General features: G+C 36.4%; 1 protein-coding gene across 2 annotated transcripts in view; it reads right to left on the bottom strand.

Annotated features, from left to right (window-relative positions):
• sema5a (sema domain, seven thrombospondin repeats (type 1 and type 1-like), transmembrane domain (TM) and short cytoplasmic domain, (semaphorin) 5A) overlaps nucleotides 1-23,471 on the bottom strand; it is a 182,683-nt gene that overhangs the window by 106,587 nt on the left and 52,625 nt on the right. For both annotated transcript variants that reach the window (XR_007182444.1, XM_048174264.1), the window contains exons 2-4: nucleotides 21,692-21,919; nucleotides 7,096-7,195; nucleotides 519-564 (exon numbers count right to left, since the gene is read on the bottom strand). Coding sequence is in view for 1 of the 2 variants with exons in the window: in XM_048174264.1 (XP_048030221.1) it covers nucleotides 519-564; nucleotides 7,096-7,195; nucleotides 21,692-21,848 (303 nt within the window). In the remaining variant the exon portion in view is untranslated. The remainder of the gene's footprint in view (nucleotides 1-518; nucleotides 565-7,095; nucleotides 7,196-21,691; nucleotides 21,920-23,471) is intronic.

The raw sequence follows: 23,471 nt of genomic DNA, 5'->3' as shown, positions 1-23,471 counted from the left end.
ATCCGCCACCTCGCAAAACACAGACGCAACAATTTCCAGCAATTAATCGCAGTCAGTGTGAACACCCCTTAAGACTCCCTAATCCTAATCAGCCTCATCATATTTATTAGTGAACATCATTATCGATGCCCAGTACGATGCTAGTCTCAAAGAATCAAAGAACCTGATTGTTTGCCAGCATTAAAACATTTAATTTAGCACAACCTGACATCTGGTCATCCAAATAAGAGCTGTTAATAGATTTCAAACAACACAAATGCAAAATGGAGCCCAGGGAAAGTTTACATATGGTTTTAACACACAGTGCCAGCCCACAGGGCACAAACACCAGTCACGTCTGCATTGTGCCGAACTGACAACTTTTAAATTGGCAAAGTCTTTCTCTCTGAGTTTGTGAAGCCACTGTAATTGGCATTTACACATGGCGGCAGCAACACCTGTTAGTCTCATCCTGGGTGTTTGAGCTGTCTGAGCAAGAAGAAAGACAGAAAGACACAGACATACACTTTTTCACCCACCTGGATCAATGAAAGATCCTCTAAATGTAGCCTGAAGAGATGATTTCTGAAAGAAAAGACAAAAAAAGGTTTAAATTTTCTCGCAAATCAGAACACAAGTTGTTTCAGAAGGGTGGGCGGGAATTGCGGTTATAAATAGAGATTTTTATGGATTGCAACATTTCGAGTGAATCCATGTGTGATAGCAATTGGCCAATGTTGTGAGAGGAATGTTTTGAGCTTTTTCAGAGGTAAACAAGTCTATAAATAAAACAGAGGATTCAGAACTAAATTTCCAAATGAATTGCTGAATAAATCTCATTAATATGCTCCCTATACACATCCACTTTCAATATAACTTGACATAACAGTTCAAGTTTGGTTTTTCATTTGATCCGTATACCTGGCTGAAGGCTAACCATGTATTACAATCAATAACCTCTTATGCAAAGTGTGCAGCCTACTGTCAATTTAATGAGCCGAAACTGGACCTTGCCTAAGGATAAGATGCTTTTTTGGAGCAGCAGAGGATTGTAAATGCTGCCTGCATTTTAATTCTGGGAAGCAAAAATACAACTAAATTTGTTCCTCCAAACATCTTGGGTTGAGTATACAATGTAGTGTAGCAATATAGTGTTCTGCCAAGTCTAATCTCAAATGTAATTTTCTATGTGGAACTACAAATCACATATCCGTCCGACATGATTTTACATCCATCTGTGAACGACGGAAGCACAAACACATTTGCTAAAACAATATGGTACATAATCTGAAAGCGGAGCCTGTCTTATTGTATAAGAGAGTACATGATAAATCAGGTTCCTGTGATTAAGGTCCACTTACTGAATCGACATGTCTATTGATTGTGTTTCACTGCATTACCGTTGAAGCCTTTTGAGCTTCTCACTATCAATGGCTCCTTTGCACAGACCACTAGGCCATTATTTCTGTAATGACCATGCAACTATCAATATAGAGGTATTCTGATCATACTGTGCTTGTTGTAGATTATTAATTACTATTTCTTTTTGTTGTTGAATTTAAATGCACTTCTGTGGAGCATCAGGCACAATTTGATCTAGCCAAGTAGGTCAACATCCTTTGAATGGATATTCTTTGTCGGTCCTAGAACAATACGCCTTAGGACATACGCAAATGTCCTAACCATGAGATACCCCTAATATGAAGAAAATGCCCTTAACTTTAACCATAACTCTAAAATCTGATTGGTTAATAGAAAATTTATTCCATGACCAGCAAGCCTGAGGCATGATTCAATATTCCACAATCTAAGTGTCTGTACTTTGACAGGTCTGCTCAGTCTGGTGTTGGTAATTGGCAGAAATCTTCCCTGAGCTGCTGCGCATCTTCACGAGAACCCTGTTGTTCAGTGACCTTGATGAAGCAGCAACTCAGCTGGAGAACCTTTGCACAGTCCATTAGGCCAGACTGTGGGTGTGTTTCTGAGGCCTTGAGCACTGAAAACCCATCTGCTCCAGGGATAACCAGTCGAGCCGAAAGCATCATGGAGTTCAACCAAGACAAGACTTTCGTTTTCCTCTTCACAGCTCAATTTGAACAATATTGATCCATAGCACTTGACTCATCTTATCCATGGTGATGGACATTAACAACAGAAAGATGGGCAGTCTGTTTACAGTGATTGTCACCTCCACAAATTGCTAGAAATGACGGTCATACAGTTCTCAGTAGAGATGCACTGATCTGATAACCATTTTTTAATGTATCTTTGAGGCTGATAACCGATTTATTAACCTATATAAAATATAATAAAAAAGTCAAATTCAATAAAATAAAACTAATAAAATATATGGAAAAACATTTTTAACATATAATCATTCAACAAATGTAGACCTCCTATGAACCATTTCAATTTATTTCAATTTTATATGCATTTTATTTTCATTAGGTGCATGTGTGCGCGTGTGTGGGTGTCAGGGGCGTTTCCTCAGAGGAGGCAAGGGAGGCAGTGCCTCAAAAAATTGGATAAGAAAATAATCCATAATACAAAAATAAAACAATGCTTCCATTGCATTATGATTGTATGGAGCCCCGCACATGACATGCAGGAAAAAAATTGTAGGCTAAATCGTGTGCTCGCTTTACTAAGTCGTTCCCACGATTTATAAATCGTGCTCACAACATACTAATTCATTTCCTCGATTTGCTAAATCATGCGCACAATTTAGTAAATCGAGGGAACAAAAAAGTATGTCGTATGCACGATTTAGTAAATCGAGGGAACAAAATAGTATGTCGTATGCACGATTTAGTAAATCGAGGGAACAAAATAGTATGTCGTATGCGTATGCACGATTTAGTAAATAGTATGTCGTATCTTAGTAAATCGAGGGAACAAAATAGTATACGCACGATTAGTAGAGGGAACAAAATAGTCGAACGCACGATTTGTCAAAATAGTATGCACGATTTAGTAAATCGAGGGAACAAAATAGTATGTCGAACGTATGCACGATTTAGTAAATCGAGGGAACAAAATAGTATGCCGTATGTCGTATGCACGATTTAGTAAATCGAGGGAACAAAATAGTATGTCGTACGCACAATTTAGTAAATCGAGGGAACAAAATAGTATGTCGATTTAGTAAATCGAGGGAACAAAATAGTATGCGTAGGATTTAGTAAATCGAGGGAACAAAATAGTATGTCGTACGCAGGATTTAGTAAATCGAGGGAACAAAACAGTATGTCGTATGCACGATTTAGTAAATCGAGGGAACAAAATAGTATGTCGTACGCAGTATTTAGTAAATCGAGGGAACAAAATAGTATGTCGAACGCACGATTTAGTAAATCAAGGGAACAAAATAGTATGTTGTATGTCGTATGCACAATTTAGTAAATCGAGGGAACAAAATAGTATGTCGTACGCAGGATTTAGTAAATCGAGGGAACAAAATAGTATGTCGTATGCACGATTTAGTAAATCGAGGGAACAAAATAGTATGTCGTATGCACGATTTAGTAAATCGAGGGAACAAAATAGTATGCCGTACGCACAATTTAGTAAATCGAGGGAACAAAATAGCATGTCGAACGCACGATTTAGTAAAACGAGGGAACCAAATAGTATGTCGTATGCACGATTTAGTAAATCGAGGGAACAAAATAGTATGTCGAACGCACGATTTAGTAAATCAAGGGAACAAAATAGTATGTGTATGTCGTATGCACAATTTAGTAAATCGAGGGAACAAAATAGTATGTCGTACGCAGGATTTAGTAAATCGAGGGAACAAAATAGTATGTCGTATGTCGTATGCACAATTTAGTAAATCGAGGGAACAAAATAGTCGAACGCACGATGTCGTAGTATGCACGATTTAGTAAATCAAGGGAACAAAACAGTATGTCGTATGTCGTACGCAGGATTTAGTAAATCGAGGGAACAAAACAGTATGTCGTATGCACGATTTAGTAAATCAAGGGAACAAAACAGTATGTCGTATGTCGTACGCAGGATTTAGTAAATCGAGGGAACAAAACAGTATGTCGTATGCACGATTTAGTAAATCGAGGGAACAAAATAGTATGTCGAACGCACGATTTAGTAAATCAAGGGAACAAAACAGTATGTCGTATGTCGTACGCAGGATTTAGTAAATCGAGGGAACAAAACAGTATGTCGTATGCACGATTTAGTAAATCGAGGGAACAAAACAGTATGTCGTACGTCGAACGCACAATTTAGTAAATCGAGGGAACAAAATAGTATGTCGTATGTCGTACGCACAATTTAGTAAATCGAGGGAACAAAATAGTATGTCGTACGCAGGATTTAGTAAATCGAGGGAACAAAACAGTACTTCGTATGCACGATTTAGTAAATCGAGGGAACAAAATAGCATGTCGAACGCACGATTTAGTAAAACGAGGGAACAAAATAGTATGTCGTATGTCGTACGCACAATTTAGTAAATCGAGGGAACAAAATAGTATGTCGTACGCACGATTTAGTAAATCAAGGGAACAAAATAGTATGTCGTATGTCGTATGCACAATTTAGTAAATCGAGGGAACAAAATAGTATGTCGTACGCAGGATTTAGTAAATCGAGGGAACAAAATAGTATGTCGTATGCACGATTTAGTAAATCGAGGGAACAAAATAGTATGTCGTACGCAGGATTTAGTAAATCGAGGGAACAAAATAGTATGTCGAACGCACGATTTAGTAAAACGAGGGAACCAAATAGTATGTCGTATGCACGATTTAGTAAATCGAGGGAACAAAATAGTATGTCGAACGCACGATTTAGTAAATCAAGGGAACAAAATAGTATGTCGTATATCGTATGCACAATTTAGTAAATCGAGGGAACAAAATAGTATGTCGTACGCAGGATTTAGTAAATCGAGGGAACAAAATAGTATGTCGTATGTCGTATGCACAATTTAGTAAATCGAGGGAACAAAATAGTATGTCGAACGCAGGATTTAGTAAATTTTAGAGTATACAGAGTTTAGCTGTATACACAAAAATTTTGTATAGTATAGGCGTTTCGTTCAGACGGATCTGGCGTTTTCAGAAGGTGAAACCTCTATTTTTTTTAAACCGAATCCCAGAGTGGATAAATATGAAAACGACGACATTACGTTTTCGTGTGTACAGCCAATCCGTATATTTCGTATAAATCGAGGGAACAAAATAGTAAGGACAAAAATAGAACAAAACTTAAGGCCCATCCACACGGAGACGAGTTTAGCTGTATACACAAAAATATTGTATAGTATAGGCATTTCGTTCAGACGGATCTGGCGTTTTCAGAAGGTGAAACCTCTATTTTTTTTAAACCGAATCCCAGAGTGGATAAATATGAAAACGACGACATTACGTTTTCGTGTGTACAGCCAATCCTTATATTTGGTGAAACGATGATGTCATCACCCCACGTGTCGATCCTAGTCAGACACCGCTAACAGCAACAACAACAACAACAACAACAATAGCGGACTACATGTTTGTGTTCGTGCTGCAGATGCTACTGAGCCTATTAGCTTTACTAAAATAAAGCTTTATTTCTAAGCTTTACTAAAGTTTGTATACAGCGCGCAAGGTTTATGCGCATGCTCCATTTTTAGTGTATCCCTGTGGCAGAATTACAGCACCACATACTGATCTGGCATGTATACTACATCGTTTCAGTCGTTTAAGTGGTTTTATGTGTATGCAGATATTTCTTAAGACGAGGAAAAAAAAAAAAAAAAAAAAAAAAAAAAATTTTTATATATTTTTTATATATATATATACATTTTGCCTCCTCATTTCAGAACACCACTGCATGCTACTGTGTGTGTATAATCCATAGTGTTTTGTTTCTATATATTTTATTTTATTCTATTTATATTTGATTTGTTTAACCAATGAGAAATAATACATCCCATTGTAATTTGTCTAAAATAAGTCTTATATATTTGCCTATTTTACTTAATAATAATATTAAAAAGAACATCTTATCGGCTGACATTGATGTGCAACTCTAGTTCCCAAACGCAATCTAAAGGGCATTACTGAATTCCTTCAGCTCCAGTTGTTAGTATTCTTCTTGTTTGAGGGGGTTTGCTGTCTTCAAACCCGAACCAAAGTACACAACATATTGACAGACCAAATAATTCGCTGCAACTGAGCTTTCTGATCATAATCAGAACACAATGGTATAGCTGGAAAAACTCAACAAGTGTTTCCTACTGTACAACAGGTCAAAAGAGTCTTTTCATTTGAGCCATTACCACTGATGTGCACTTCTTTGTAACACCAGCAATACATTTTGATGTTTAGAGAGAACCAAAAATCCCAGCTGCATTACTTCCAACTCTTTAGCCGAGTCAGACTTGATAATGATGTGTTGCACTTTGGAGCAGGTTCTGAGAGCTAACTAACACTTTCCATCTCGTTACTTTCAAGTTAAAAAAAAACAACAATCTGTTCAAGATACAATGAATCACTAGTGAAGTGAACGGTAATCCTTGCTTCTCAGAGAAAATGTAATTATTCTACCGCTCTCGGCCCTGTGGGTGAATGAACTGTTACAGTGCCTCATATCAAACCATTTCTGCGGTTGTCACAAAATAATTGCTTAGAGACCATCCAGGCTGCTGACAGATCGGGAATATGAGATTAATTTGGCTGAAGATGTATGGCAGGACAGTGTGAAAGTCTATGTGGAAATCATCACACTCATTAATTAGAGCTGGACACAGGAACTCCTATCCTATTCTCACATTCATGGTGCGATTTTTTTATGAAAGTATCTGTTGATGAGTAGGCTTTTTGCTGTTCTTTGTCTGCCACAAAAGTCCTGGGGTTTCATTGCGTGGCTTTGTGAAGCCTCAGATTATGTGTCAGTATTGGGCTAATCATGGGAAACCTGGCAATTGTGACATTTTCGCAGTGGGTGTCAATTTAGTGTTGCTGAAAATATAGTAAAAGATGAATGTATGGCTTTGCAGACATATTGTCAGAAACCCTGACATTGAAACACACTCGTTCGTATAATGAGACACATGGACTGAGTCCTAATTCAATTTCATATGGTGATGGAAGAAGGTGCCATTACCTTGCGCCCACGATTAGTTCGTTCTGGCCTGGGTCAAAGGTCAGCTGTGAATAATCGACAGTGCCCTCTGCTCTGAACCGATGGATCCAAGGCTCGATTTCTGCAGAACAAGAAAGGACACATGTTAGCGCACATCATTAACAGACACTGTTTATATTTCCCATTCAGTTTGTGGGCACTAGAATGCATTTATGTTTGTTTGTGTGCGGGTGTATGGTATGAATAGCAAATGCTCTTACTGTGGCGCCTTTCATATTAACCTCTGGCCTCAGCATGAAAGCCTCAATCTTGACCTGTCTAACATCTTTTTGCCTACCTACCTCTGTGTAATGGGATAGCTGCTGGGTTAGCTGTTCCAGTAATGCTATAATTAGTTAAGTTGTGCTACTGGTCATTGCCTTTTTTCCAGCTCTGGGGTATAGTTTCACATTAAAGTGCCCCTTATTATTGTTTTTTCGAATATTACCTTTCATGCAGTGTGTAATATAGCTGTTTGTGAATTTAAAAGGTCTGAAAACTTTTAAAGATTAAAGTGAATGACAAATAAAGTTATTGTCTTAAATGAAAGAATCTATTCTGAAATATTCTGCCGAAACGAGTTGTCAGCAATTCCAGTCTCACCTCCTGTTACATGCCTGTGTAACAATGTAACATATTTGCATAATGCCAGTCTATGGTCTTCATTGGCTGCCCGCGAACAAAATCTACTTTGACCCGCCTTCAAACACTGTAGTTGTAGCTGAGACCTGAAAAAATTTGGTTAATGTTGTCGACATGTCGAGAAGATGCTGTTTTCTGCATTGCAAGTCCACTTTGCGTGCACTTTAAAAGGATGAGGACTTGTGTTGGAACTGATACAGAAAATCCAACGCCACAGTTTATTTTTGTATCACTGTATGTATGTGATTTGGTAATAGGTGTTTCATTTCTGACACGCGCTATGAGTGGTAGCCCAATCACGACAGACTGGGCCGTCTGACCAATCAGAGCAGAGTAGGCTCAGGGAAAGGAGGGGTTTAGAGACTTCAAACTAACTGTTCTCAGACTCTTTGAGAAATTAAGTGATGTGCAATATATATTCAAGTGTTTTTTGACCTTTGGATGCATGTAAACCTATTGTAGGAGACCTACAAAACAAAATTAAAAACTTTTAAAATTGCATAACTTAGCCCTTTAACACATGGATGGGTTACGAGTGCAATTGACAATATTATTCAAAGTTTTCACAGAATAAGTATCTTAACACTCTGTGATATTTAGCAAAAGCTGTTTACAGCATTGATAATAGTAAGAAATGTTTCTTGAGCACCAAATCAGCATATTAGAATGATTTCTGAAGGATCATGTGACCCTGAAGACTGGAGTAATGATGCTGAAATTCAGCTTTGCCATCACATGAATAAATTACATTTTAAAATATATTCAAATAGAAAACAGTTATTTAAAACTGTAATTATATTTTACAATATTACTATTTATACTGTATTTTTGATCAAATAAATGGTGAGCATTAGAGACTTTCTTCAAAACTACTATAATAAAGATATTATGACATGCAGACATTACAGACATGCAGATAAAGAAATATTAACTTTCTTATCCTTTGTGTTTTGCAAACCATACTGAATACAGAATAATTTAAAAGCCTAGTAAATGAATTAAAAAGAATCTATATCATTTCTTCAATAAAATTCTTTTATTTCAATAATCAGTTAAATAGCTTTACTGAAGAACAAATCTTCCTCTAACTCATGTGGGGTTGTTTTTCTTCTGAAGAAGAACGTCTGAAGCATACAAAAGGAAGCCAGAATTCCCCAAAGATCCACAGCATCAGTTACCACAATGTTCCTCCATAAATCTTGCATGTCTCTATGGGATAGCCCTAACTCCAGCAGGAGTGGAACTGAAATGTTGTGAATGTGGAGACACTCAGCGTGGTTCTCTAGTGTTTCTGAGAATCGGTTTCATACGCTGAGAACGTAAATTAATTCTTTTAAGGCTCCTTGATGATTTAAAAGCTTAAAACCTGGGTGTAGTCCACTCATGACGACTAATGGTGGACATTCATGTTCAGTTTATCTTTGTGTTCTTCTTCAGCATATACTGAATATGTTAAAAGTTTCATTAAAATAACAGATTTCTACAAACTATCGAAACATGTACAACTCAAATCGTCTTGCAAAAACATTTAACTCGAGAGTCATATGTGTGAAAGAGCCACTTTAGCAATGAATGTCATATAAAAATAGCATGACATGTAAAACAATGTGGGCAGTTTCCAAAAGTCATCCTCAGCATGGAAGCAATTTAAAGCTTTCAAGGTCCCGGCTGTCAAAACTTCAGGAACTCTTGCCTAAGATTTCTCTTAAATTTCTGTTTTCTTGAAATGTCAAGGAATGTTTCTTTTAATAGACATTAATATGTTTGCTCGTTTCAAAAATTCTTTAAGTACAGGAAAGAACATCTGACAAGCCGCAGCTGTGTAAATGTTGGGGTCTTCTGGCGCAAAGTTGCTCTTAAACAAATTATCTAGCCAAAATTACACAGGGAGGAGTTCAAGACAAACTTGTAACTAAAATGAGACAAAACCACTTTACAAAGAGTGTGTATTGTTACCAAATGTTGGCACTTAATAATGTTAAATAATGAAAAAAAACAAAACCCTTACATAATTAACATTTATTCATTTAGCAGATCCTTTTGTTAAAACTGACTTACAAATGAGAAAATTTTACTGCTAAAAAATGTTTCTGTTAAATTACAAAACTAGAAACACTTTACAATAAGCTTGAAGGTAACACTTTAGAATACTGATCCTTCATTAATGAATAACTACACAGGAACAAATGAGTAATGCATTATTAACACTCTAGTAACTACTATTAACTAACAAGTAACTCTGATGAATGAATTAGTAAGTAATAGTGCTCAGCTGAAGGTGGTAGTTCACTATTAACTAATCAGTAACTACTGTTTTTTTCATACCTCCCAGAGAACTACTAAGAACTACTATATACAGGTTTGTAATTAATGTGAATAATGAATAATGTATAATTAATTCTATAGTAAAGGCTTTGGTAAACCACTAGTAATGAGTGAAGTATTACCAAATACCTAAGAAGGAATTACTAATTATTTGGATCAGTATTCTAAAGTGAAAAACATGATAACTCTCTAGTAACTACTGAAGTCACTGTAAACTTTTGAGGTTTTTGTAAAGTATTGGATAGTAATAACTCAAGAGTTACTATATAACTCTAAAGTAACTACTACCTTTTTGGATCAGTATTCTAAAGTGAAGATCATAGTAACCCACTAGTAATTACTCAAGTGTTACTACATCCTTCTAAAGGAACTACTAATTATTTGGATCAGTATTCTAAAGTGAAGATCATGGTAACCCACTTGTAATTACTTAAGTGTTACCAAATATATCATAAGGAATTACTGTACAAAAACATACAAAAACATACAAAAACATCAAAAGTTTACAATGACTTCAGTAGTTACTAGAGAGTTATCATGTTTTTCACTTTAGAATACTGATCCAAATAATTAGTAATTCTTTATTAAGTATTTAGTAATACTTCAGTCATTACTAGTGGTTTACCAAGGCCTTTACTTTAGAATTAATTATACATTATGCATCATTCATGTTAATTATGAACCTGTATATAGTAGTTCTTAGTAGTTCTCTTAGAGGTATGAAAAAACAGTAGTTACTGATTAGTTAATAGTGAACTACCACCTACAACTGAGCACTATTACTTACTAATTCATTCATCAGAGTTACTTGTTAGTTAATAATGCATTATTCATTTGTTCCTGTGTAGTTATTCATTAATGAAGGATCAGTATTCTAAAGTGTTACCAAGCTTGAATTCGTCAACATTAGTGTCAGGGTTATGTCTGTCTGTTGTTTTTCTGTTTGCCTGTTCAGTTCTAGTCTGTGCTTCTTAGTTGTATACTAGTTTGTTAATTAGTCCTGTCCTCGTTAGTATCCTTGGTTACTGAGTTGATTAGTCCTTCAGGTGTGTCTAGTTAGTTTCTCCCTTTGTTTGCTGTGTATATACACCCTGTGTTTTCCCTTAAGCCGAGTTCAGACTGCACGATTTTAGCCCCGATTTTGGCTCGCCGACAGGTTTTGAGAAATCGCCGACAAATGCCCGAAATCACAGGCAAATCGGTGCTCATTCACGCGAGTGTGAATGAGCAAAGACACGATCTGAGAGAATCGCCGACGAGTCGCCGACACCCGTGAGATATTTGGCATGCTAAATATCTGGACCTGTCGGCGATTCAAAATCCTGCAGTGTGAAAAGTGTTCTGACTGAAAACTACATCGGCGATGACCGACAGCCAATGAAAGAGCAAGATACAGAGCAGCGGAGAGTTCGGGGAGGAGTTATAGACCAAAATATCAGCAAGCATGGCTTCGTTTCAGATAAACATTACAATTTTATCATACAGAAGCAAAGCACAAACATTTGCTTGACCATCCGTAACAGCAGCACATTGAAAAGTTATGTATTTAGCTCCAACTCTCGTTGCAGAACACACAATCCTTGTTCTTTGCGTCTCCCCAAACATTTCCTTCTCCATATTCTTCTTTTCTTTATGTTGTTTTCGCTGCAAATCAGCACATTCAAGCTTCTTGCGGGCTACTATTTTTAATAATAATCCCACCGTGTGTCTCAATCAGCTCCCTAGTTCAGCAGTCAGGGCACTGATCAGGGTATCAGCCACATTCGCTTTCATTATATACTGATTCACGACCTAGGGAGCTAGGGAGCTGATTGAGACACAGGGCCAGTCTCACGTGAGAACTCTGGTCTTGCGCGCGTTGTTTCCTTGTCATGTCTCGCGTATGTTTGGTTGTGAAACGTAGTTTGCATGCCAGAGTTGTCGGCGATTCTTCCTATTGTAAAGTCATGCAGTGTGAAACCTTCTGTCGCCGATCCATCGTGCAGTATGAACATAGCAGCGACTGAATGCTGGCCAAGATAGTCATGCAGTGTGAAAAGAACAGTGACCCGACTACTTTGAAAATCGTGCAGTCTGAACTCGGCATTAGTCTTTGTCGGTTCTTGTTTGTGTTAATGGTGTTTTCTCCTGTTTTATAAGGATTCTTCCTTATCATGAGAGTTTATATACATCATGTTACGTAACAATTAGTTAATGCATTAGACATTGAACTTACAAAAAGCATTCTTTAAAGAATTTGTTAATTTAGGTTAATGTTTATAATTTATAAATATACTTTTGTTCATTGCTAATTCATATACCTTTGCATTAACTAAAACTAAAGCTTATACAACTTGAACATATTATTATATATATAGAATAACATGAAACAAGATTTATAAATGCTGTAAAAATATTGTTCATTATGATTTCATGTTAGCTATTGCAGAAACTAATGCTATTGTATAAAACCTTAAGTATTACCCCAAACTACTTTAATTCCATTTTTTTTTGCGGTTTTGCAGTGATTAAATATTTACTTTTTTTTTTTTTTTTTTTTTTTTTTGCTGTGAACCATTTTTTGTACCCCAAAGAGCTTCAGTGAGCAGTTCTTCTTTTGTGAAGAATATTTAAATAATCTATAGAACCTTTTTCCACTATAAAGAATGGAAAGGTTGATATGTAATATCTGTGATATTTAGAAAAAACTGTTTACAGCATTGATAATAATAAGAAATGTTTCTTGAGCAGCAAATCAGCATATTAGAATGATTTTTGAAGGATCATGTGACCCTGAAGACTGGAGTAATGATGCTGAAATTCAGCTTTGCCATCACATGAATAAATTACGTTTTAAAATATATTCAAATAGAAAACAGTTATTTAAAACTGTAATTATATTTTACAATATAAAGGTTCCATGGATGGGATTAGCTCACTTTAAAACAAAAGTTACCCCAAGCTTTACTGACCCTCAAGCCCATGTATATGACTTTCTTCTTTCAGATAAACACAATCGGAGTTGTATTAATATATGAAGACCGCCTTCCGTATTCAATTTACAAAGAAAGTGTAATGCCTCTTGCAGTTCAAAACACTTATGCTACATCCTACGCCTTCCATATTCACTTCCGTATTGATACGACATCAGTTACGCTTTCTTCCTAAGTTGAATATGGAAGGCACACTGTAAATAAAATCCCAGTAAAATTTACGGTAAAAAACCGGCAGCTGTGGTTGCCAGAACTTTAGTGTAAAAAATACAGTAGCAATGTAAAAAAAAAAAAAAATCTGTTAAATTTACAGTAAAATAACGTATTTCGTTAACTGATATAATGTTAATTTCTCAATCTAATGAAGTACTAATATCTGTTTTGTACCTTTATAATACACTGACAGTCACCTAACACAGTGGTGATAAGAGTCACATGATGAATCAAAGTTCATCACAAGCTGAGAAGGACAACACTAACATATAGAAGGTGCACACAGTGTCATTCACACACACACTAAACACCATCATGGTAACATGCATGAAATTTTAAAAATGCAATAAACATTAATTTAACAACATTAGATGTAACATAAAACCCTAATGTACATAACTGATTAGAAAAAAATGAGAAAAACTAAGAAGAAACAGTTATTTCAACGAAAATGTATCAAATGTGAAGTGTCACACAGGGAATTGTGGGAATGTCAATTTACGTTTTTTTACTGTAAATTGCACAATGAATTGTTATTTTTCACTTCCAAAAACTGTGATTTAACAGTATTTTACTGTAAAATTACATTAAATGTACCGTTAGATCTATTACAGTTATTCACCATATATATAGTACGTAAACTTTCTGTAAACCAATTAACAGTTTTTCACCGCAGCATTTTTACAGTCTTTTACTGTTAAAATCACGGCCATTTTTGGCGGAAGCTAGATATTTTACTTTATAACTTGTTAATGTGGATATTTTTCTTACACAAACGCATCGCTTTGCTTCAGAAGGACATTATTAACCCCCCGGAGCTGTGTGCAGTACATTTTGCTTTGGATGAATGCACTTTCTTGAACTTTATACTAGGGGTGTGACGAGATCTCGTGTCACGAGATCTCGCGAGACTAAAATGTGACGAGATTTCTCGTCGAGGCAAAAAGAAGTCTCATGATATTGCCATGACAGTGTGTTAGGATGATTAGGAAAGAATATGCCACCGCTACGTTTACATTACGCCTCCACTGTTGTTTTGCTATGTATTTAAATAAAAAATATTTAATTCAGTTGGATAACGGTCGCCGCCGGTCCATATTTACAGAGTTACGCGTGATCGCGAAAGTGAAAGAAAACGCGAGCGCGCATACAAACGTGATTTCAATACCCCTCATTTTGAAAGCGGCTCCCTGATGAATACAAATATCTCTCAATATGAAAGCTATCTTAGGCTGGGCAGTGTAGTTGTAACCATCTCTTAGCTCTGTATCAAAGAAACATTTGGTCTTATTTGCACTTTGAATATTGAGAGAGTGCGATTATGGTTGCACTTATTGTAAAGTGTTACCATAAAAATGAATAACAGTTTTCTCCTAATCTTATTAAGCGCAAACAATAAGGTTTCATTAGTTAATGCACTGTGAACTATCATGAACTAACAATGAATGACTATTTTTATTAACTAACATAAACAAAGATTAATAAATACTGTAGCAAATATATTGCTCATTGTTAGTTGATGTTGGTTAATACATTAATGTTAATAAATGAGATCTTATTGTAAAGTGTTACCATTTTTATTTATACTGTTTTTGTTTCTATGATCAGTTTGTGGAAAGGAGTTCAGTTAGGAGGTCAAAAGTTGTAGAAGCTCATAAATCACGTACAGTAAGGTCTGAAGAGACTGAAATCATACAGAAGAGAAGTCAGTCAGTTGAGTTAGTGGCAAAACCTTTTACACTACTTGAGTATTGTTGTCTTTTACTGCATATGATAATTCATACTCAGAAAGTAGAACTGAAATGACATTCATTACAAGACGATTAGTTAAAACATTTCAAATTCACCTGCAGAATATTTTTTCTAGTCATGCATTTCGCCATTGTCTCGAGTCTCGTCTCGTCTCGTGAGATACCTGTCTCGTCACACCCCTACTTTATACTCATTGGTCCCATTCACTGCCATTATAAAGCTTGGATGCATCAGGATATTTATCAATATAACTCTGATTGTGTTCATCAGAAAAAAGAAAGTCATATACACCTAGGATGGCTTGAGGGTGAGTAAAGCTTGGGGTAAGGTTCTTGGAAACATCGGTGCTAAAAGAACCTTTATTTTTGAGAGTGATATGTATTTCAGTTTTAAGTGAACAGTTTTTAAAATTTCAGTTAAGATTAATTATGCTATTGGTTTATATGTAAAATTACTTATTATGAATCATTGCTGATTCATACAACCTTTACATTCATATCTGCCATGCTGATGTCTACAGAGGAAAAAAATGGTGTAGAAAAATGTTTTACTCTTAAATTGCTAGTAAATTTCACAAACGATTACATAGAAAGGGCAACACATTAAATTAAAGTTTTTTTTAAGTGAAAAACATTAATTATTACTTTTCATTATTTGACAAATAGTAAAAAGTGTCTGTTTCTGCACCAAGCCATACAGCAAAAGCTCCGACAAGCCTGTGCAGACAACACTCCTACTGATCAAAACATATGTACTGTACCTGTGGGGAACCATCTGCTTCTTAAACCTGTCATTGTTTTCCCAGAAAGAAAAAAAAAAAAGACCCTCTCTGAAGTCTAAACAAAATACAAACCTGACTCACTATGCATGTGCAACATCTGTCCAGAACATTATTGTACAAACTGGCACTCATGAGCAGAGCACTATGTCTTCATGGCGGAGATATTAACATTTCTTTATTGTCAACCAGTGTGCCTTTATACAGAGATCTAACATTGCAGCTCTGCTGGAGTTCAGGAATAGCTAAGAGGACATATATTTATCTTCTTTATAGTCTGTAGGGCGGAAAGCCGACTGTCCGTGGTGTCCTTCCCAGTTTTTGATCCCAAACGGACAAGGATTATGCGGTCCATGGAGAAATGTGTCACCACACCACTCTGCAGAAGAGAGCAGAGGTGTTCCATTTAGGAAAACACAGACTTGCTCCCAGTGTCTCTCTTTTGGTCTGGATCGACACACGCATCTCCGTGACTCAACCCTTTTTATTGATTTTTTTCAAAGAGGCTGCTACGAACATTCTCCACTATAAATGCAGACTGCAAGCTTGATTCAAAAAGGCAAATTTAAGGAGAGAGCAAAATGTTTCTCTCAGCCTTCAATTCACTCCAAATTGGCTTACTGGGTGGCATGACAAAGTCTGAAAGGTTTAGATTAAAAAAAAAAAGAAAAAGAAAAAAAAAGGCCCATCAATCACTCTTCTCTATATAGCCTTTGTCAAGATAAGCACAGCACCGCCTGTGTGTTTGACTATAATTACAGAGGAAACTATTTCACAAAGCACGAAATTTCAGAGAAACAGAAGGTATTTATTAAGGCAGTGTGCAAGTATCAATTTAAGGTGTGAAAAGCTTCAGTAATCAATGCCCTTTTTTATCTATGTTGAATTCTAGTTCACCATAGCGATATTGAGACAACATTTGATAATTGGACATTTATCTTACTTAATTTTACAGTTACTAAGGTAGCAAATGCTGTTATTCTAAGCGAAATACAAGTGAAGAACATTGCAAGCAATTTATCATAAGAGCCAAAAACATTTGCAGTACACAATGCCAAGTTTCAGATATAAATTATTAGTAAACAAACTACCTATAGATCAGAAATGAAATGCAGAAAAGTAAACAAAAAGACAACATTAAATACAATATTTAATATTTATTTACATTTATATTAACACATTTAAAGGCCCGCTGAAGTGTCTTGGAATGCGCAGCATTATTCAATGTGTTGACGTAATTTCAACTGAAACAGGAAGACAGGGCGGGACATATCGAACAGCTCCGCCCCCTTTTTAAAATAGCCAATAGTGTTTTGTTTATATCACAGCTCGGCCAGAGCCTTTAAAACTCAGTAAAACCTCCGTTTCCTTCTCATCTCAAACCGTTTTTTCATTTTTAAATACAGCATTTTGTGCAGAATTTAAATGGTCTTTTGTGGTCTGAGCCATGGATATGATCCACTCTGTGTGTAACGGAGGCCAGCTAGTAGTCGCTGTGCGAGTAAACCTCACTCCTCTGATCTCAAGAGATGCTCTAGTGACTGAGGCTAGAGGTTGCAGCCTTTAGCCTCCTTGTTAGAGCGTCTGACTCCCACGCCGGGGACTCAGGTTCAAGGCCCACGCAGAGCAGGGCGAGTAGGACCTGGGTGAGGGGTTACATGTGCTCTCGTTTCTCTGGACCAGAGCAAACTGTGCTCGCGCTTCGGCGGTTCACGTGACACTAACACAAAAACGAACTTCATTTGTGTCAATGGAAAGCTGTCTGTGAATAGTTCCCTATTCTCTATAAAGTGCACTATGACCCATTCACCATGTAGAAACTAATAAATGTGTGAACAAATGACTGATTTCAGCTACAGCTTCAGCATCTGTTTAAAGTGTAGGAAGGGGCGGGACTTCAGATTCTAGAACAATTGACTGGACAGAAGATCTGACGAGAAGCTGAAGTGCGATGTGATGTCATGAAAATCCGTGATCCATTTTAGCGGAAGTGAGAGACTGTACTGTAAGTTTTGAATGCTTATATCTCCTAAATGTGAATTTTGTCATTACTATGGATTACACCAGCTTATTCATAACCTTAAGGCTAACATATTCAAACTAAAAGCTAAAAAACTTACATTTTGATTTCAGGGGGACTTTAAATACTTTCGCTTTAAATCCGCGAAATCCCAGCATCAGCCCATTCAAAAATACCAGTTCGTTGGCAGAAACCAAACTCCACTTCTCTTTGTCAGCAAAAGCCTCTAAGTCCACAAAAGAACCAATCAGAAGACACGAATCTTATGATTTCAAGATGAATGACGGTGTGCATATAAGCGGGCTTTCAATTGCCAAGCTGCAAGTTTTTATTATGTTTTGTCCATCGTTACAACGGCAATGACAGGATTTCGCTAAGTAGAAGGTAAACCCAAAAGTGATCCTTGTGCTGCTGTAAAACTGAAAGAAACGGATGTTTTACTATGTCTTGATGTCCAAAGAGGTGGACTTAGAGGTTTTTGCGAAAAAGCACACATGGACTTAGCTGGTTTTGCAGCAAAAGACAGTCAAATTTGTTAAATACAAATTAATTGACTAAAGTGACATCTTTGAAAATAAGACATTTCAATAACTGACTAATAGCCTTTTCATTACCATTAAAGTGAAATTACTGAACCTAAATATAGGAGCCTAGTAAAAAAATGCTCATTTCAGATGGGCTTAAAGGTGCTATCAAATTGAAAATTGAAATTACCTCGGCATAGTTGAATAACAAGAGTTCAGTACATGGAAATGACATACAGTGAGTCTCAAACTCCATTGTTTCCTCCTTCTTATATAAATCATATTTGTTTAAAAGACCTCCGAAGAACAGGCGAATCTCAACATAACACTGACTGTTACTTAACAGTCGGGGTGTACGCCCCAAATATTTGCATATGCCAGCCCATGATCGAGGCATGAACGTGAAGGATGTGCACAGCTGAATCATCAGACTAGGTAAGCAAGCAAGAACAATAACGAAAAATGGCAGATGGAGCAATAATAACTGACATGATCCATGATGTCATGATATTTTTAGTGATATTTGTAAATTGTCTTTCTAAATGTGTCGTTAGCATGTTGCTAATGTACTGTTAAATGTGGTTAAAGTTACCATCGTTTATTACTGTATTCACGGAGACAAGAGCCATCGTTATTTTCATTATTAAACAATTGCAGTCTGTATAATTCATAAACACAACTTCATTCTTTATAAATCTCTCCAACAGTGTAGCATTAGCCATTAGCCACGGAGCACAGCCTCAAACTCATTCAGAATCAAATGTAAACATCCAAATAAACACTGTACTTACGTGATTAGACATGCTGCATGACGAACACTTTGTAAAGATCCATTCTGAGGGTTATATTAGCTGTGTGAACTTTGTTTATGCAATGATAGAGTCGAGAGCTCGGGAGGGGGCGGAGAGTGCGCGATTTAAAGGGGCCACAGCATGAATTGGCGCATTTCTAATTATGCCTCAAAATAGGCATTTAAAAAAAATCTATGGGGTATTTTGAGCTGAAACTTCACAGACACATTCAGGGGACACCTTAGACTTATATTACATCTTGTAAAAAAACGTTCGATGAACGTTTTCGTGAACTCTTCATATATAGCAGGAGTTATTTTGTAGTTGTTGCTAGATACAATGGATTTATAACTATATACAAGAGCTTGTACAGAAAACACAGCATATCTGAACTCCGGATGAGAACTGAGGCCATAAAGGGCATAAGGAGTTCAAGGCTTTTTTTAGAAGTCTTAGTGGAGCAGTTCAACAAACACATAAGAGAAAACAAGAAAAAGCCAGTGCCCGCAGATCCCAGTGCTCTTTGAATAAATGTTTTTACTGAAGAAGGGGTTTTGTTTGTGAAAGCTGGCGTGCAGGTATTTGGTTTTGCAGCAGGGTGGCTGTTAAATGTGTATACTGGGGCTCGTTCAGTGATCTGAAAGCTTTGATTCAAAAGCTCAGTCAAACAAGGAGAATGGAGATTATTTGAGCTACCATAAGAATCGCATTTTCAAAACGGTGCCAATGGACCATTATGGGTTTGGAATGAACAGTGTGAGTGTGTGTGTGTGTGTGAAACAGACCTCCCTGTCGCTGCTGGGTATAAACGTCATTCCCACTGCATTCACTGTGCATATTTAATGAATGGGGTGCTAATTAAAAGGTTTGTGTTTTAGTGTTTGTGTGTGTGAGATGGGTGTTAAGACACTGAAAGTCACACTAATTCTGGAACACAGATGGTGAACTGGCATACGGACACATCTTAAAAATCAATGGTTAATTAGATGCTAGTTTGTGTTACTACTCACTAGGTCATGCTTACCGACGGCTTTGTTCTAAATGAGTTCACTTACAGTTAGAGCTGATTACTAAACTAAAACATTGACCTTGCCTTTCCACTCCATTAGCCCCAATAGACCCCCTTTGGTTTTGACATTCAGCTCCACAATTACTTACTGAATTCCACCTGCTAAATTTACATTGATTATAATACATGCTCTCCAGGCAAGGAAGTCCTGTAATTTAAGCTGGAGGGTAGGTGACTGAGTTTGTCAATGCAATTAGGTCTCTATGATTTGGCCCAAAACATACTGTTTAGGGAAAATGGATTTAGTGCTGTAGTCATGTCTCAAGGACTATTTACAATCACATGACCCAAAATTCATTATAAATATACTGTAACGGCATTATATATATATATTTATATTAAATGACCAGTCTGTTGACTGATATTGATTAATGTATATACATATGCGTACACACGTTTCATTAAAAAATAATATAAAACCACTTTCAAATCCAATCGCTCTATCAGATCAGATCCCAAAAGCCTTCTTAATAAAGGCCTTCTGAAGCGAAGAGATGCGTTTGTGTAAAAAATATCCATATTTAACAAGTTATGAAGTAAAATATCTAGGTTCCGCCAAACCACCTTCCATATTCAACATTTGAAGAAAGTGTAAAACTCTTGCAGTTCAAAAAACTTATGCTACGTCCTACACCTTCCCTATTCAACTTACGGAAAAAGTGTAACTGCCACGACACCAGTTTACACTTTCTTCGTAACTTGAATATGGAAGGCAGTCTGGCGGAAGCTAGATATTTTACTTCATAACGTGTTAAATATGGATTTTTTTTTTTTTTTTACACAAACGCATCACTTCGCTTCAGAAGGCCTTTATTAACCCCCCGGAGCCGTGTGGAGTACGTTTATAATGGAAGCACTTTCTTCAGCTTCATACTTGTTGGTTCCATTCACTGCCATTATAAAGCTTGGATGCATCAGGATATTTATTAATATTTCTCAGATTGTGTTTATCAGAAAGAAGAAAGTCATATACACCTAGGATTGCTTGAGGTTGAGTAAAGCCTGGGGTAATTTTAATCTGAAAGTGAACTAATCCTTTAAGTCTGACGTAACAAGTCACCATTTCAGATCAGATCAGATCCAAAAAGCAAACAACAAATAGTGATAATATACATCATGATCCCAACCTTTACCTCCATACCGTTATCTCATTTGGTTAGACAGTGATTCATCTTTTCTAAATCATGAAAATAAAATATTGGTGTTCAGAAGCCTGGAGACTATATTGTACACTGTGAGTTTTGAAATACTTAGCTTAAAGGTGTGCTATAAATGGAAAATGCTCATCAACAGCTGTTGAGATAGTATTTTTACTTGAAACGGAGCCATTTTTTTGGACCCGGAAACAGTGTTTGATAAGTCACGGCTTAACAAGCAGACAGAAGTAGTGGTGCATATCTCAGCAAGCACTATTAATTAACATGCCAAATCAAGAACAGAGCTCTCCGGTAACTTGCTATCATGCTGTGTTATGAGGGATAGAAATGCTGACCTGTGTGAGAGATGAGTGGATGTTCAGCTCTGTGGCAGGGGGATTCCGGGGCCCGTGTGGCCCCCCGGCAGGGCACTCCTCTGGGGAACAGCAGCAGCAGGCTGTGCAGCAGGACTAGGCAGCGGGCCAGGGGCGTTCCCTCCGTGGGGGGAGCCATGGGGGTCCACGGGACTCTGCTCAGTGCTGCTGGGGCAGGGGCATAGGGTGTTGGGCATCTGCCACAGAAATCTGCAGAGAAAATGAGAGAAAGATTGAAGAAGTGTGATATGGTTTGATTGATTTTGCTGGTAAAACTTTATAATAACTTTCATAACCTTCATTATTAAGTAATTTAAAAAAAAAAACATTATATAAAAGATCATTATTTGAAGTCAGGACCTGATGATAATGACTTTGCTATTACTGTATATTATTCCAGTTATGCCATTAGAACAAAAGATTTTTTTAATAAACAATTTTTAACAATTTTTTCTTTTTCTTTTTTTATTTTGAGTCTATGTCCAGATGGAAGGATTTAAAAAATAGAGTGAAGGGGATGAGTATGATATTGCAAGTCCTGGAGTGTATGTTGTTTCTGCTCAGTGATCTTATTTGTCTGGCTAATTAAATGTAAAAGTTTGTTCTTCTGCTTAACTGTTAGATTTCCATAGCATAAAACATATATAACCCTGCCATAAACCATGGTTAAAATATGTGTGCTAATGTTGAAACTCCAAAATTTCCTAAGAAGACCAAGGCATTGTCTTGCCTTCTTGTGGATTCTACAGTACATTACTTTAGAGGTTAATCACTGATAATTGTTCCTAAATATTTAAAATTCAAGCAGATGCATAACATTAAAAAAACATAACATAAATAATAATGAGGTAAAATCATTGTATCAATAAATTTAGCATTTTAGCGCTCATTATGCAAAAATAACGTATTCCAAGGACCCATGTAATACAAATAACATGGGGAAAGTGCCTGTAATTTCCATTATGTCTCTGTGATTTAGCCCATAACGCACTGTTTAGGGAAAATGTGTTTGTTTTTTTCCACCAAGCATACAAAAAAAAAAAAAAAGAAAGAAAACAAAATGACTTAAGTGATAAAAAGGAAAACAAATATTATATATAAATGATTATACTCCTAAATAAATACATTTCTATATTTTTTAAAATATTTTTAAAAAGCTCAGTATATGTTTAATTTATACCATTCTATGTACTGAGAATAACATAAGATGACATACTGAAGTAAAAGAGCGTCAGGCACAGAGTGTAGCCAGATAAAGAAAATGCAGCTGTTGAGGTCATTACATTCATCTCCCCAACCTCCTGCATGCTCATCTTTGACCTTTGACCTCACTTCCACGAATCAGCACAGGGAGCCGCACTCTAGCTCCTCTGAAGTGGCCTACACTATCAGTGAACATAGTAAACACGCTTCACAGGGGCCCTCACACTGTTCACATACAGCCAAAAAATATAGTTTTGCACTCCTGAGAAACTTACAGTGTGGTTAAAGAATTAAGTTCAGACTCATGGGCTGAAGAGCAAAAACTAGCAGTGGTCTGATATTTACCCATAAAGCACATTCTATAAATAGTGCCAGGTTTATTCCTTATTCTTTTTTTCTTTTCTTTTCTTTTCTTTTCTTTTCTTTTCTTTTCTTTTCTTTCATTTTTTTAAATACTTACAACTAGCTAAGTGTAAAAAATATATGTATATTAACTGGGTATAGTTTACACAAAAATTAAGTCATCATTGGTGTTGTTCTATTGCCGTATGCCCTATAC

The sequence above is a fragment of the Megalobrama amblycephala genome, linkage group LG22 (assembly GCF_018812025.1).
Source record: "Megalobrama amblycephala isolate DHTTF-2021 linkage group LG22, ASM1881202v1, whole genome shotgun sequence".
NCBI classification, from domain to species: domain Eukaryota; kingdom Metazoa; phylum Chordata; class Actinopteri; order Cypriniformes; family Xenocyprididae; genus Megalobrama; species Megalobrama amblycephala.
This window is presented reverse-complemented; position numbering and strand designations above follow the sequence as displayed.